This window comes from Harpia harpyja, chromosome Z, assembly GCF_026419915.1.
Source record: "Harpia harpyja isolate bHarHar1 chromosome Z, bHarHar1 primary haplotype, whole genome shotgun sequence".
Classification (NCBI taxonomy): Eukaryota; Metazoa; Chordata; class Aves; order Accipitriformes; family Accipitridae; genus Harpia; species Harpia harpyja.
Genome location: NC_068969.1, coordinates 41,437,242 through 41,454,235, shown reverse-complemented (window position 1 = coordinate 41,454,235; position 16,994 = coordinate 41,437,242). Strand labels below are relative to the sequence as shown.

The following is a 16,994-nucleotide window of genomic DNA, read 5'->3' as shown; positions in this document are numbered from 1 at the left end:
TCTCTGCATAAGCAAAAAAGGTTTGATTAAAGAGGCAGGGAAGTTAGTACACCATAGTTCACTTGAACTGTTTCTGAGATGCTCTGATTTAAAGAAAAATCCTCCTTTGGAGAGTGTATAGGCAGGCTTGACTTGACCTGTGATAGAGCTTGGGATCAATACACTAAGCTCAGATAATTTGCTGGCACAAGACCTGTTGAGGCAAAGCCTTTGCTACACATTGGCTCTTACATTGAAAGACCATATGGTGAGAATGTCAAGGTTGCACAGTCTAGTCAGAAAATGCCACAGTCAGGATTTAATTCATCTTCCTTGTGGCATTGTGTCTCACTGCAAGAGCATTCCTAAATGTCTAATAATTTCATGTTTCTTTTTGACTGTCCCTAAAACCATCTCAGTCTGTCTCTGTCATCTTCCCAGACTGTTCACATGCATCCCCTGGGCAAAACTTCCCACCATTTCCACCTTGGTGCACTCCAGCAGGAAGGACTCCTCACCCTCGATGCCCTTACCTGGTCTGGTCCAGCATCACAGGAGAGCGCAGGAAAGCCAGATCAGCTGGTCTTCCAAAATGATTGTGATAGGTATTTGAGAGACAAGGTCGTGAGTGAAAACCTTCCCAAACCACACTGAGCTGGGCAAAAGTTTGCACCACACAGGTAAAATCTGCAATAGTTTTAGCTGCTCATATCCAGTAACTGTCTACTGAGCACATGGGCAAAGGTGTTTTGTTGCAAAGGTTTGAGCAAAGGTTTTGGCTTACTGCTTGCTGAAGTGTGACAGACGATGCCTGGAAAGGAAAAGACAGGACCCTTCATACTCCTCAGTATCTGTTCCTCACTCCAAATGCTAAACAAATGCTAAAATTCAGCAAGCTAGAAGACAAAGAAACAATTTTATACAGGAAGAACAATTTACTTTCCCTGAGCACAAGCTTATTAAAAATCCATCTTGACGCCTTATTTCTTGAATGCTGTGAGGACAGATACAGTTTAAAACACCCTGTATTGGGTTTCTGTAGCAAGGTTTCAGTAGCAGGAGGATTTACAGGGGTGGCTTCTGGGAAAAGATGACGGAAGCTTCCCCCAGGTCCAACAGAGCCAATACGAGCGGGCTTCAAGACTGACCTGCCGCTGGCCAAAGCCGAGACAATCAGTGATGGTGGTCACAGCTCTGGGATAACAGATTTAAGAAAGGGTAAAAACTGCTGCACAATGGCAGCCGGAGAGAGGAGTAAGAATATATGAGACCTCCAGGTCAGTGAAGAAGGAGGGGGAGGAGGTGGTCCAGGCGCCAGAGCAGAGATTCCCCTGCAGCCCGTGGGGAAGACCATGGTGAGGCAGGCTGTCCCCCTGCAGCCCAGGGAGGTCCACGGTGGAGCAGATATCCACCTGCAGCCTGGGGAGGACCCCACGCCAGAGCAGGTGGGTGCCCGAAGGAGGCTGTGACCCCGTGGGAAACCCACACTGGAGCAGGCTCCTGGCAGGACCTGCGGACCCGTGGAGAGAGGAGCCCATGCTGGAGCAGGTTTTCTGGCAGGAATTGTGGCCCCACGGGGGACCCACGCTGGAGCAGTCTGCACCTGAAGGACTGCATGCTGCGGAAGGGACCCATGCTGGAGCAGTTCATGAAGGACTGTCTCCCATGGGAGGCACCCCACGCTGGAGCAGGGGACGAGTGAGGAGTCCTGCCCCTGAGGAGGAAGGAGTAGCAGAGACAGCATGTGATGAACTGACCCAAACATCCATTCCCCATCCCCCTGCACTGCTCAGGGTGGAGAGCAGGTAGAGAAATCGGGAGTGGAGTTGTACCTGGGAAGAAGGGAGGGGTGGGGGGAAGGTGTTTTAAGATTTAGCTTTTATTTTCTCATCCTACTCTGATTTGATTGGCAATAAATTAAATTAGTTTCCCCAAGTCTAATTTGCCCATGATGGTAATTGCTGAGTGATGTCTCCCTGTCCTTATCTCAGCCCATGAGTCTTTCATTATATTTTCTCTCCCCTTTCCTGCTGAGGAGGTAGAGTGATAGAGCAGCTTTGGTGGGCACCTGGTGTTGAGCCAGGGTCAACCCACCATACACCTTTAAAATAGAGACTTCACCTGTTTCTCAGGAATAGCTGGTAGTATTTAGGTGAATTATCAGTATGAGTCAGGTACCTGTCATGCAACTTTTCATCCTAGAATGTTTATTTAATACAGTTATCTTTTTGAAAAGGAAATCTTAGAAGAGAACATATTAAGTGACCTCAACATCAGGCAAAATTGTCATGTCTGATATGATCCACTGGATTTTTTAATTGTCTGAAAGCCTTGGAGAAGGGGAGGAAAAGGTGAGATCACAACTACCAAGTCGGAGCATCCAACATGCAGCTACTGACAGAAACAGATCTTCTGACTCTCACTTTTTCTGGCTAAAGTCTGGTCCCACATAGTACTGGAGCATCAGATTGGACAAGGGAAGGAGCCTGGTCAAATGCACTCTAGTTTTTAGCTATAAAGGCTTCAAAATTTGTCCGAGGGAGAGGGAGAAATGATACGGTACATAGCACATTTGCATGGCTTGACACATTCCTGTCTATGATATTCAGAATTGCAGAGCAGTCTGAGGGAGCATCGGGTTGCTTTTTATTTATTATTATATTTCTTCAATTTAAAAGCTACAGGGTACATACGCATTCTTGTTAAGCATTTATGGGTAGATTCAAAGCTACAGGACTTTGTGTGCAAAATGATTTGCATTTCAAAGCAGTAGAGATGGCTGGTTTGGGTGAGATCACACAGAAGTATTAACTAATAACTTTAATGATCTTTCTTAATTGCATAGCTGAACTTTGACAGGTCCTGTACTGAAAAAGAGTACCAGCCAACAGTAACTTGACTCTTGACTTTGGACATAAGAAACAGAGCCAGAGAAAGACAAAAAGGAGGTAGTCAGTTAATTTTTGTTTTTTTAATAAGGAATTCCTTGATATATTTCATTTCCAGAGTGTATCAAACTGTGACAAATACCCCAGAAATGTCGCGAAAACAATTTTACATGTTCTCATTCGCAGTCAAGCATATAAAAACTGGTGGTTCATAATTATTATTTTATTAGAATTGTTGCGCTAACAAGCTATAATTTTAGAGAATTATTCTTCAGTGCAACACATAATACAATCACATAGCAAAAAGATGATACTTTTAGCTTACATGTATGTATATATGTATACTTCTGTGCATGCACTTTACTTTCTTTTATGTATCACAGTGAAGAAAAGTTGTACAGAGACATGCAAAGAAGGATAATGAGGTAATACTGCAGGTGTTTAGAGGGAATTCCTATACTGGCAAGGGATAAAGTATGTAGTGCTGGTTGTTTAAGCAGGAATGAAAGATGCACGTTGAACAGTGACACTGATAGTTCAGCACAGTGCCAGTGAGGTTGCCAATTAATTAACATCTCACAGGTTACATTTTTTGCATAATGAAGACAAAGTCCTTTTTGCACAAAGCAGTTCAAAGCTAAGGGTGTAGTCACAGATGTTGTTAGCAGGAAGCATGGTACTATCATCTGGGTCAGTGTAAATTGAAAAAATACATTTAATTAATGTTTTCTTCTAACCTGTTCTCATTGATCCAAGTAATATTTGTTTTTCTGACTTGTGATTTAATATAATTTGTTATTTTTCCTCATTGATGCGTAATTTACTCCAGCTTAAATCTCAGTTCTGAATCTTGCTTGCCTGCAAGTGCATGCACACACATGCATGCACCCTTATAGATAAATGCATATCCATCTTCATTTGTGTGCACATGCTCTTGCAGAAGGCAACTGTTAATGTTTGAAGTGTTTTATTAACACTACTTTTCTTTATTCCAGCCACAGTCAAAAAATACTTTTATCATCTTTTATACTGTCCATCTTCTCCTTTATACTCCCCAGAAATTTTAGTTACCAGCTGGCTTGGATAGCTGCAAAAAGCATTTAATACTTTTGCTATCTAAAATGAACATTCCAGGGGTGCTTGTCTTCCACTGAACCTGTTTACTTTGTGCTTCATACATTAGGAGAATAAGGTAGGAAATGAATTCCCTGCATGCTAGAAGCATCAGTATGAAAGCACTAACCTCAGAGACTGAGCTCTGAAAGTAATGATCAGAGCACCTGAAAGCCCCTTTGATCTGAATTCATTGCAAACACCTAATTCACAGACCCCTATAGATTTTCAGTGTTAACATAGTGCTTAATGAAGTGAAGTTTATCTGTGAAAACCTTTGTCACAGCTGGACATAACTAGCAATAGTTACTTGCAAAACTACAACTTAAGGGGGAAACTAAATGAATCTCAGCAGGTTATCCTCTAGGACAAAGTTGAAATGTGCTTTTATAGGTAGTATAAGAAAGAATAGTCTTCATCCAGGTCCCCTGACTACATCGCAAAACCAGCATGCAATTTGCCTCATATTATTAGTCTCTGCATAGAAGTGTCAGAGCGGAAAGAAGAAGCCACACCAGTCAAGAGTGAGATTCTTCCACAGAGTTATGAGAGGAGTAATATGTGCACCATTCATTTATGGTCAGTCAAAGAACACAATTTATATAGAGCTCCAAGAGAATTTATTGTTCAACCAATTAAGTTTTTAACATTCAAAACACAACAGCTGTTTGTTATTTCATCCAGGTAAAATAATGTTAATGTTTACAATCCAAACCACCCAGTTTCTGTTGAGAATTGTTAATGATACAGTAAGATCAGTAGATCCAAGTATCTGCTCTTTTTCTCGCATGTTGAATCCCCACCCTTCTGATCATCCACAGTCTGAGAGGGCAATCCTCCTCTATCAGGCAGGATGATTTGGTGAGTTATCACATCCCAAGTTGTTTGCCAGGGGAGTAGAGTGGTGTTGCAGCAGAGTTACTGGTGGGAGTTTCTTCTTCATCATTCTGAAGCTCATATTATTTTTATGTGCTTCAAACAGCTAATTTGCTAAAATAACTCTCTGATTGCATCATAAATTTAGTTATACCATATTTGTTTAAATCTATGAATCCTTCTTTGTGTATGGGAGGATTTCTTTTATGATACATTGCACATGACTGCGCACAGACGAACAAAACTTGACTCAAATTTAAGTTGAAAATTTCTTAAGCACTAGCCAGATGATTCTCAAAGCTCAAAGATGCAGGTCAGGTAGTGAGTGCCTGGCCATTGGGTAATTTTGTCATTATGGGTAGGACCATCTGGGCAATAGTCATCTCTCCAGACCTGAGAGGAAGTTACAGGCAGGATTTATGTAAATAATTTTACAAGTATGACTAAAATGAAGCCCAAATTAACCAATCCAGAAAAGGCCTCACAAGGCCTGAAGCACCTTATAAGGTTTATTAATGTTATGAAATGCGACTCCCAGTACTACCACTTGGCCTTATCAAGTTGGCTGTACCGCAGGAGTTAAGGCACTTCCAGAGTCCTTGCTTGCAGTGTGACTTACTCTGCAAGTGTCTCAGACACACCTCCTTTTGATGATCACCTATATTATTCTTTTTTTTTTTTTTCCTTTTGAAATGAGTTATTGAGTGTCTTAATTTAGTAGCTACAGTTGAAAAAGTCTCTTGCCTTTGGTGAGTAAATCTATAAAGTACAGCCTTTGGAAAAGGATGGTTAATTTAATAGAGGTTATCTTGTCTTCTACTATCCTCGGTTTTAACCTGAAGGCAGGAATGAATAAATCTCTTACTGTGATTTCCATGAAATCTGTTGGGCTTCCTTGGACATTGTGCTGCTTAAATGCAGCCAGCTCATCTTATCTTGTTTTTCCCTCCCTCAGAGCTTGTTTACGTGTCTTGAAAGTACAAAGATGTATTTTGTAAACCCTTCTCAGGTCTTTGGTTCTAAAACTAACATAAAATCTCTCTGTGCAGTAAAAGCAAAGAATCAATTTGTCCTTAATACAAATTCTAATCAGAGATGCACCAGTTCTTCCTTCCTCATCTGAGCCGTTGTGTGTGTCCGAACAAGCTCTATTTATAGCTGTAATGTATGCAATAAATGTTAAAAGGAATCTTTTCATTTTCAAGGCACTCCTTTTCTTGAAGATAATACCTCATTAACATTTGCCTTAAAATACTGACATGAATAGGACAGGCAAAAAAGCCTAGTTTCATATCACCTCACAGAGGCCCAATGCTGTAAATATATCACAGACATGATTAGCCCTATTTGCAGAGTGTATGGTGTTTATCTCTGCGTTAGTTATAGCATCATCTTGTGGAGACCCGCTGAGAGTGAGGAGAGAAAAAAACCTAACCTCCTTTACTGTTTGCAGTAGAAAAAGCTGTTTTGTCTCCTCTGACATCTGGAGGGGAAATGCTGGATAACAGACCCTTTGAAAAGCCCAATGACAGTGAAGTAAAATCTGCTTTTTTTTGTTGCTCTTGCCATTCACAGTAGGTTTTATTGTTTTGTTTCAAATGAAAACATGTGCCTGCTTTGAAATGGTACTGTAAATTTGGTAGAAATCTCCTTTTGCTGCAGACCTAACTTCTCCCCTTTCCTATCCTCATCCCCACAGGCCCGTGACGGAGGGTTAGACCAGATCAGTGGAGTCATGTGTCACACAGCTCTATCATGCTGGCAGCCATTACTGGGTCTGGCTGTGCTGCTAGTCTTCATGGGCCCCACCATAGGCTGCCCAGCCCGCTGTGAATGCTCGGCACAGAACAAGTCCGTCAGCTGTCACCGAAGGCGTCTGATGTCCATCCCAGAGGGCATTCCCATTGAGACCAAAATCTTGGACCTCAGCAAAAACCGACTGAAAAGCGTCAACCCTGAGGAATTCACGTCATATCCTTTGCTGGAGGAGATCGACCTCAGTGACAATATAGTTGCCAATGTGGAGCCTGGAGCCTTCAACAATCTCTTCAACTTGCGCTCCCTGAGACTGAAAGGAAACCGCCTGAAGCTGGTCCCCCTTGGTGTGTTCACTGGGTTGTCAAACTTAACAAAGCTCGATATAAGTGAAAACAAGATTGTCATTTTGCTGGACTATATGTTCCAAGATCTGCATAACCTAAAATCCCTGGAGGTTGGGGACAATGATTTGGTTTATATATCACACAGGGCCTTTAGCGGACTGCTTAGCCTGGAGCAGCTCACCCTGGAGAGATGCAACCTCACAGCTGTACCAACAGAAGCTCTTTCTCACCTCCACAACCTCATCAGTCTGCATCTGAAACAGCTCAATATTAATGCTTTGCCTGCTTATGCCTTTAAAAGACTGTTTCGCCTGAAAGACCTAGAGATAGAGGCCTGGCCCCTCCTGGACATGCTACCTGCCAACAGCCTATATGGTCTCAACCTGACTTCTCTGTCCATCACCAACACCAACCTGTCTGCAGTACCTTACTCTGCTTTTAAACATCTGGTTTACCTGACACATCTAAACCTCTCCTACAACCCTATCAGCACCATTGAAGCAGGCATGCTTTCAGATTTAGTGCGCCTGCAGGAACTCCACATGGTGGGGGCCCAGCTACATACCATTGAATCACATGCTTTCCAAGGGCTCCGATTCTTACGTGTGCTTAATGTGTCTCAAAACCTGCTAGAAACCCTAGAAGAGAATGTATTCCATTCCCCCAAAAGCCTTGAGGTCCTCTGCATTAACAACAATCCTCTGGCCTGTGACTGCCGTCTCCTTTGGATTTTACAGAGGCAACCTACTTTGCAGTTTGGAGGCCAGCCACCAATGTGTGCTGGCCCAGACAGTGTCAAAGAGAGGTCATTCAAAGACTTTCATAGTACAGCTCTTTCCTTTTACTTCACCTGTAAGAAGCCCAAGATACAAGACAAGAAGTTGCAATACCTGGTAGTGGAGGAAGGGCAGACAGTGCAGTTGATGTGCAATGCTGACGGGGATCCGCAGCCTACCATATCCTGGGTTACCCCACGTCGGAGGCTGATCACAACTAAATCAAATGGAAGAGCCACTGTGTTGGGCGATGGCACCCTGGAGATCCGATTTGCTCAAGACCAGGACACTGGGATCTATGTTTGTATTGCAAGTAACGCAGCTGGGAATGACACTTATTCAGCCTCTCTTACAGTAAAGGGGTTTACTTCAGACCGTTTCCTTTACGCCAACAGGACCCCTATGTATATGACAGACTCCAACGACACAAGTTCCAATGGAACTAATGTGAACACCTTCTCTCTGGACCTTAAGACAATATTGGTGTCCACAGCTATGGGCTGTTTCACATTCCTTGGAGTGGTTTTATTTTGTTTCCTCCTTCTTTTTGTGTGGAGCCGAGGGAAAGGCAAACACAAAACCAGCATTGACCTTGAATATGTCCCTCGCAAAAACAATGGTGCTGTGGTTGAAGGGGAGGTTGCTGGACCACGAAGGTTCAATATGAAAATGATTTGATGATATTCTGCTAGCAGTGCTTTTTCTGTGGCATTAAAACCAATTAAACCAGCCTGGCATGTGGAATTGCTAGGCAGAAGCAGCTTAATGCAGCTGTCACTGTATCAAAAGGTTACATGAAAATGGAAAGACTATTTGTGGTTATACAGCAGAGCCTCCAGATCTTGAGGCAGATATGTCAGGGCCTTTCATAGAACTGGTAAATTGTACTAACTGTTTGCATTGCAAATATTGGCATTCTGGGGATATCAGCAATGAACCGCTGGCTCATGCTCATGGACAATTGTTCAACATTTTCTACCACTATAAAAAGAAAAAGAAAGAGAAAGAGAAAGAGAAAGAGAAAGAGAAAGAGAAAAAGAAAAAGAAAAAGAAAAAGAAAAAGAAAAAGAAAAAGAAAAAGAAAAAGAAAAAGAAAAAGAAAAAGAAAAAGAAAAAGAAAAAGAGAAAAAGAAAAAGAAAAAGAAGCCTACAGTGTAGGATTTACATAGTTAAAAGAAAAAGGCACATTTGTCTAAAACATACTCTACAGTGAAATTTGTATCTATAGATCTCATTTGGTAAAACCTTGCATCATCCCTTCTAGTTGGTTCAACACCACAAAAAATTGGTAGGTTTTTTTTTTTTAATCTGCATCTATACTGTGTACATTTTAAAGCAATACAAATGAGAGGTTGTGCTTTTAGATATCCACCAATACTGACCCAAGTGTGATGTCACCCTCCTTTTAACTACCATCTAACCCAAATTAGACTCTTGTAGTTACCAATTAGAAATAACATATTTTTCTCCTCATGTAGAAGGCCAGAGATTAATAGTTGAGAGCAAAAATGCTCAGCTCTGTTGATCTTCTCTTCATATAAATATAAGGCTTGTGCCTAGTTTTGATACAGAATGGAATATTTTTTATATCTGTGATATCACACTGGACCAGTTTACTGTAACATAGCCCTGGATCTCACCAGGGAAGGCAACCCACTAGATATTGCTGGCATAGAGGAGCTAAGTTCTACCTTGAAGAGAGCGAGCTGCTTTTGTTAGCCCTGATTTTAATTTCAAAGCTACTGTTAAAATATTAATGTGTACTGGGCAAAAAGAAAGAATGGAATACTTTCTGCATACTGCTTGGGAAATATGTTCATCTTACTATTTATACAAGTGAATTAAAACATACAAATGCTCTGCTACTAGGAATGAACTCTTCTCCAATGCCAGGTAAACTACGGTTGTCCATGCATAATATGGGGATTATAATACTAAAATAATGTTTAAAACATGGTAGCCTCAGAAAGGCTAACATACTGCCAGATATAATGAACCTCTAGCCACTGTCATTCTCATCTTGTATATTTGTAGATAACGCAAAAAGCTAATTTCCAAGAACAGATTACTTAGTTATTCTTGATGCCATTTTAATAGCTATGTGGTTATGTTTCTTTCAGGGGCAGTATCTTAGAGCAAGAGGGCCAAGTTTTTCCAGGTTTTAGGAAGCTTTTTTAATGGAGAGAAGACAGAAGTGGAACGTTAGTTCAGTACAAGTACCCTTTTTCTGTTTTATGCCTCTAAATAAATCCTCAGAAGGCTCAGAACTGAAACTTTGTTATTTATCATTGATACCACTGCTCTTATTTTGAAATTCTCAGCAATGGGAAGATACAGAGTTGTTCAGCCACCTCTCAATTTTCCAGCAATTATGAGCCATAGGATTTTTGCTAAGTGGTTGAAAACAAATACAATTTATGAATAATTGGCATAACCTGGAGTAAGGATAACAGTGACTATATACGTGTTTAGCCAAAATGAATATGAAAATATTATAAGACAGAACATTCAGAATAATGTGGTTTAACAGCTTGTGTCCAATCTTAAAATTAGATTTCAGCACTTTGAAACCAAAGTCAGGCTGACCTATAATGGGATGCAGGTGCTTCTAAAATTAGTATCCACATTCTTTAACAGAGATTTTCTAAGTAGGATAAAAATCTCCCATTCCTATCAAGGGAAATGTGCCAAAAGTTGTAAAATCCAGCTGTGTTCCCCAGGTGTACCCCTAACATAGCTGTAGGACCCAAGGCTAGGCAGTTTTGAGAATCTCTTTTCTTAGTGGTTGATCTTTGGTTGCATCGTTGCTCCATTTTAGGTCTCCAAACTGAGGAGGATGCAAGGGTTGTTAGAATTTTCTTCACTTTAGTTCGTTTTAAGTTTAGACTTGGTTTTTCTTGCTTCCTTTTTTTTTATGCTCTGAACTAGATAGTTGGAGATTTATGGAGATGCTTGAGACTAATCCTCTTTGTTCTATGACGGTTTGTACAACACTAATAAAATGGAATAAACCCTGACTAAATTCTAACACCAGGGAAATTATTTTTGCTGATAAAATAACCACCGCACTGAAGTCCAAAACTCTACTGTACCTTAATGTGGGCAGTTAAAGAAACAAATGGGGATAAAACAAAGTGTTTCTGAACTGCCCATTGAAGACATTTGCATGTGCCTTTCCCTTGTAATTGTCATTTTTTCAACTAGTAATCTATCGCCCCTGCAGTCATTTCATGTTAAATGTTAAAATCAATGTTAGAAGCAAAAATTGTCCTAAATTCTAGACAGTTGCAGATGATTGCTTCATATCAAATGACACACTAAAAAAAAAAAAAACTAAAAAAAAAAACTAGAAAAATGTGCTTTTAGGATTAATTATGAATTGCTGAATTCCCCTATTCCCTTAGAATGACTCTAAAAAGTGATTGCATTGTTAGTGCACTGCAAGGATTTCTGAGCAGTAATGTGCTTAGTTACCTATGTGAAATGTGTGCTGGTGATGAAAATCACCGCTTGCTCTTGCTGAGCACCACCTTGAAGAGCTGTCAACGTTCTGTGTATCGCCTTGAGTTCAGTCAGTATTCAGTTTTTAAGAATCAGTGTTTGCTCCCTGCCTCTAGCAATGTTCTACTTTTTGCAGCCTACTTATTTCACTGTGGACTTGGCAAGGCATATGGCATCTCTTAACAGAAGTGAGTACAGCAAGACTCAGAGACAAGTTTTTATCTTGCTCCTTTATATGTATTCATGGGACACACGCTCACTGTGGCTGGTTGGGGTGAATAAGGAATACAGTGTCAGGGTCAGACCTAGGTAAGCACCTTTTTGGCAATTCTTTAAGAACAGAGTGGCTGAATGCCTACCGAGCCTCTTGAAGGAGTCACTTCTCTGCTAGAGATCAAGGACATGCCACAGTTTATCTTACTGCAGGGGAGAAAAAGGACTGGGCTGTGAGAAGGCATCTGACCCCCATGGCTCCCCATATATTCAGAAACAGGTGGACAGTGCATACCTGCCACTAAAAGAGGGAATAAAGGTTTTTCCCCTACCTCTGACTTGTATACTGGCTGCCCCTGACACTGGCACAAGGCCAAGCCTGAACTTACTTGTCAGTCAGTGCAACAAGACCCTGAGGAGCAGCAATAGTTCTGCAGAAAAGGAGAAAACTGAAAATGTCAAAAACAACAGAGCAACTTGAGAAAGTAGGTACCACAGTATCCTTGTCAATAATTCCTGTAGAGCAGTGCTGAGCCTCCCACAAATACGTTTTGAAGTTCACTTCCACAGACCAGTACTCCTCTTTCATAAAAGATGGAGGAGGTACAAGTGCTCAGACTTTCCACGAGTAAGTTAAAGAGGACACTGCAGCAATGTATTAAAAGAGTTTGCAATGATATAAGGATGGATTAAGACTAAGCAGCGCCCCACCTCAGCCCTATTTTTAGGTTTTGAGCTGGTTCTCTTTTTTTTTTCCCCTTCTTCCTTTATAATTAACTTGGCAGCATTCTTTTCAAAAAGGCTTCATCCACATCAGCTCAGTTAGATTCAGACTGGGAGACTTCTTTTACCCTCTGTTCCCCCCTCCTCACCATTCACACATGCTCCCAGTGCCAACAGGGTCAACAGCTCCAGATACAATTGAAATCAGCCAGGACACTCTGAACCCCTAGAGAACTGTTGATGATACAAGCTAGTGTCACTAGGTATTTTTTTAACTAAACTTTTTATTTAATTAAGTTGACATCATAGTCACTGCCATTCAAGGATTCCTTTATTTACGTGAATAGCAACTATCTTTTTTTCCTTATTTCTTGCATCATGGTATTGCATCACCTATGATGATAACAATTATGCCAACACAAAGAAAATTAAGAAAGCAAGCCATGCTACACCTTCAACAGCACAAATTGTAGTGGAGCCATATAAGACACAGTGAGAAGTCAGCATTAATATTTAATGGAAAGTCTTATCTAAACCTTGTGATAGAATAAAAAACTGTTGTGGAGGAACTTTGGAATGTAGGCCATGTTGTGACTGAATCACATCAAAGATACATGGAAGTAGACTTTCCTACACCATGCCTAGATGTCTGTTTTAGATATTGGAATTTTCCCAAAAAACTTCCACGGTTCATGAATGCCAGAAGCCCACATTTAGTCCATAAAAAGACAAAGCATTAGCTGAAAATCCAGTAAAGCAAGAGGCTTCTGGCTGCCTAAGGACAACAGCAGCTTCTAGCAAAGACAGCCAAGAAACTGCAGTCCTATAGTTTCATCTGCTACTGTATCCTGTGAAAAAAGGGTCCATTAGCCAGTAATAAAATGGACAATCCTTACTCATTTTTCTTCAAAGAGGGCAACATTCACATAAACAAGCTGCAGTCTGTTCCACCTCCATCCCCAGCAGTAAAACAGCCAGCAAGAAGTGAGGAAGGGGAAGCCTATTCTGGCCTGTTTGCTAATTATCTTTTGCCCCTGAATCATGCTAGTTTACCTGGGACTAGCATGATGACTGCTGTGTTCATTCCCATCCTCTCAGCCCACAATGTAGCTTAACATGGAGTAGCAGGGAAAGGAGTACGTGATCAAGCTGTCCCTTCTCCCTGAACTGTAACTCTGGTCTTCTCAAATAAAAGAACAAGCACAGCACCGGTATCTTAGAAATCACAGTGTGCTGCAGCTGATCTGTAGTTTTGCCATAACACAACATGAGGGAAAACACTGGATACATGCTTTCTGACCTCACTTCAGTATCCTAGGTGATTGCGCTTTGTGCCAAAAAGAACTAGGAAAGAAGAACTAAAAAAACTTTCATCCAATAATTTAAAAGTTAATTGTGCCTGGAGGAGTTAAAGGAACATCTTTGGAAAAGGCAAAGGGCCTGATTGCTGGAGAATCGCTGAAACAATGAATGAAATTTTTCATGTTAGCTAAGCAATTTGGATGTCCTGTTCCTATCACCTGTAATTAGAATTACAAACTCAGTTTCCCTTGGCAGCTTAGAAGAATCACAGCCATTTGGTTCAGTGATACATGCTGCCTTTGTCTGTCTCCTAGCTCTGCCCTCTTCCCTTCTCAGTTTCAAATGACTGTGATGCCAAATGAAGATCTCTGGATTTGGTTTAATTTCACTGCATGTTCACGTGGCTTTTGGAATGTAGATCTCAAAGCAGGATCTTAAACCCTCTTCAAGCCAAAAATAAAAATAAAAAAGGAACAAGAAGCTTGAGTAAACCTCCTCCTGCAAATGAAATAAACCAGCTTCTGTGAGGTTCTTGCTACTGAGATAGCTACATGCCAAAAGCAATCTCCAGGTTGAATGAGATTGAGCCTTTTTTTTTTTTTTTTTCCTAAAAAAAGGTGGTTGGATATAAGGCCAGCTGGAAATAAAAATCTGTACTTATAGTCTCAGCAGAATAAGGAAAGAGCTGGCACAGTCAAGAAAATGTTCCTTGTTATTTCAACTTAAATTTAAGGATACTTTACCATTCATATTCAAATAGCTCATAGAAGAGTACAAAAAAGCAAACTTTCACCTCATACTTTGATTATTTGTATTTATTTAAACTGATACCAAAATTGTCACGAAGCAGAAGTGTTGAAGCAAAAGACTGAAAACAGATTTTTCTACTCTAGTCAGGCAATATAAATCAGGAGAAATCCACTTGACACCATTCTGTTACTCCTTGGTTACACTAGAAATATGATAAACAAATCTAGGTTTTTTGCTTTCTACTAAGCGGGCTATAGCAGAAAATAAGCAGAACTTACTTTTGAATTATTTCTCATCTTGTGGCATACCTTCTGTTCTCGACTGCTTTAATATTTACCACTGCTAACTGAGCTGGAGAATATGAAAATGTAGTTTTGGGGAAAAAAGAAAAAAGGTAAAAGAAAATCTGTAACCTTAAAGAAGTCTGCCCATTTTTATGTATGGTATTTGCAAGTCAACGTTATCTCCTCACACATAAGCTGAGAACTATGGCTTGAAATCTCAAGGCAGCTGTGAAGATGGTTGTCAACTTGTACACACGTTAATAATTTTGATCTTTCAGAAAACAAAATATTATTGCTTCTTAAAGAATTCATTTATGCCATTTTGATACCTAAAAGCAAATGACACTTTGGCTTCATTACACTAGGCACTGTATAAGTAGGAACTAAATGACAACCCTAATCTGGTGAGCTTACAGCCATATAGTAGGAAGTTGGCTTCTGGGCAAGTACATATGATAGCAAGTCTCTCATTGTTTGGGGAGGGGATGCCATAGTGCATATATATTAAAATATCATCACACTTACTGAAATATATTTGCAAGCACATGTAGTTCATATGTATATGTTTGTGTGTGCAAAAAAAAAGAGTTATATTTGTTTTGGTCTTTTCTTACTTCAAGTATTAAATGTATATTGTTTTTAAAAGGTGACAAGGTTAACAAGAAAAAATGTGTTGTAATTTATTTTAATATATATAATCATGAGTATGGATGGGAAATGAAACAGCCTTCCTGTTATGATCCATGAAGCACATGACAAGTTGGGTTTGTCCATAAGTTTGCTTCATGTTTAAGAAAAATATGCTAATATAATGGAAAAAAAAAAAAAAGAAAAAAAAAAGCTTTGTTTGTCAAGACAGTTGTCCTGAATGTCATTTTAAAAGTTACTTTAGGGCTTATGTCATGATGTATATCATACTTATCCGAAATGAAACCCAAATAAATAATTCCATGGAGTGGCAAAATTTACTGGAAAAAGTGAAGAAAATTTACATTCCTTCCCCTATTGTAGCTGATCGCTTTTTTTTCAAGGGGTAGTGGAGGAAACTAAGATGACAAAAATACAGTTTTCTTAGCACCACACCCAAGGTCCTTAGTGCCAAGTCTTCACAACAGGTGATCTGCTCAGACCCATCACTCTTGAACTGAGAATATAAACTATTAGAGTCAGAAAGAGAAGATTCTAGCAGGTATTTTTCATCTACTCACTTTCACTCCTCCTTCATTGCATGGAGCGCTCAGACACAGAGAAAAACCTAGGTCACTTTCAGATGTGTTTTGAGATTTATTCTACATGCAAAGTATCAGTCAGCCTGTTCCTTCACTTTCACTTGCATAGTGTGTACAGGCAATTGATGGGGATACCAATGAGGCTAATGCTGGAAGAAAAAAGCCTGCCACTTAAAAGCACCATGGAGAGCACAGCAGAAAGATAGATTTCACCAGCTGTGTGTCACTTGGAAGGCAACCAATACTGAGAATCTGCATCTAAAACATGGTTTCTAAGGAAATCACCAGTATTCAAACTCCACTGTAACTGCACCAGAAAAATTACATGGTGGAAAGTAGATTCTGCTGAGCTTGAAAGCTATTCCAACACCCTGAGGCTTGCCACAAACCCCCTATGGCAGAGATCAGCTTTGAAGAAGGGCACAGGCCATAACCTAAACTATTGCTACTCCCATTCTCCCACAGCTAGGTACTTTCACCAACAGAGAATTTTGCTTATACTTCCTGGGATCATCTGAGACAAGATTTATCAGCCATGAGCCCATTATCCCCTAAACCAGGGTCCTTTTCACTGGAAGAGGAAAACAAATCTGTTATTACTACCTCAGGAAAGGAAGAAGCAGGCTGAAATCCTGCTGGATTGCTGGGAGCAGAGACAGACAGGGGCTGAATCTGAGCTTTCCTGTGCCTCCTGAAATCTGACATCATTCTGCATTTGCATTTGACACCTCCAAAAAGTTTTGGCTGACTTGCACCACTGTACCCTCCTCTGCAGCAGAATGTTAAATGCAATGAATCTGTGGGCTAAACTTAACTATAGATTATGTTAAGAATCTGCTTTATTTTCATGTTCTTTTATTTTCCTTTAATTTGGTAAACTGATTGACAGTCTGCAGTGTACTGCTGTACTGCCTTCAGTATGACATGAAGAAGAACCATCGCTCCTACCACTGCATTTAGAACATTGAGTTTGCAAAGAACACTGAGTTTGTTTCCTCAAAACATTCCTCTACCCTAAGTTTTGCATTTCTTTTATGCAGTTCAAGTTACTTTTTTGGACTACCTGACACCAATCTCAAGAGGTGGAACCTCTTCCTATATCACAAGACTTAATGTGTCACATCCAAATCCTACAGTAGAAGAAACTACTAGTTTTCTCCATGATAACTGGGTAAAGAAAAGCACGATCACATCAGGCAATCACTGACAAATTCATTAAAATAATCCACATTAAGGCCAGGGTCTAAACAGAAAAAAA

The 16,994-nt window shown here is 40.3% G+C and overlaps 1 protein-coding gene across 1 annotated transcript in view; it reads left to right on the top strand.

Moving 5' to 3' along the window:
* The window catches only part of LINGO2 (leucine rich repeat and Ig domain containing 2), a 557,882-nt gene extending 549,127 nt beyond the window's left edge, over window positions 1–8,755 (top strand). The window contains exon 7 of the mRNA XM_052778680.1: window positions 6,556–8,755. Within this exon, the coding sequence (XP_052634640.1) occupies window positions 6,556–8,412 (1,857 nt within the window). The 3' untranslated portion in view covers window positions 8,413–8,755. The remainder of the gene's footprint in view (window positions 1–6,555) is intronic.
* Window positions 8,756–16,994: the final 8,239 nt, after the last annotated feature.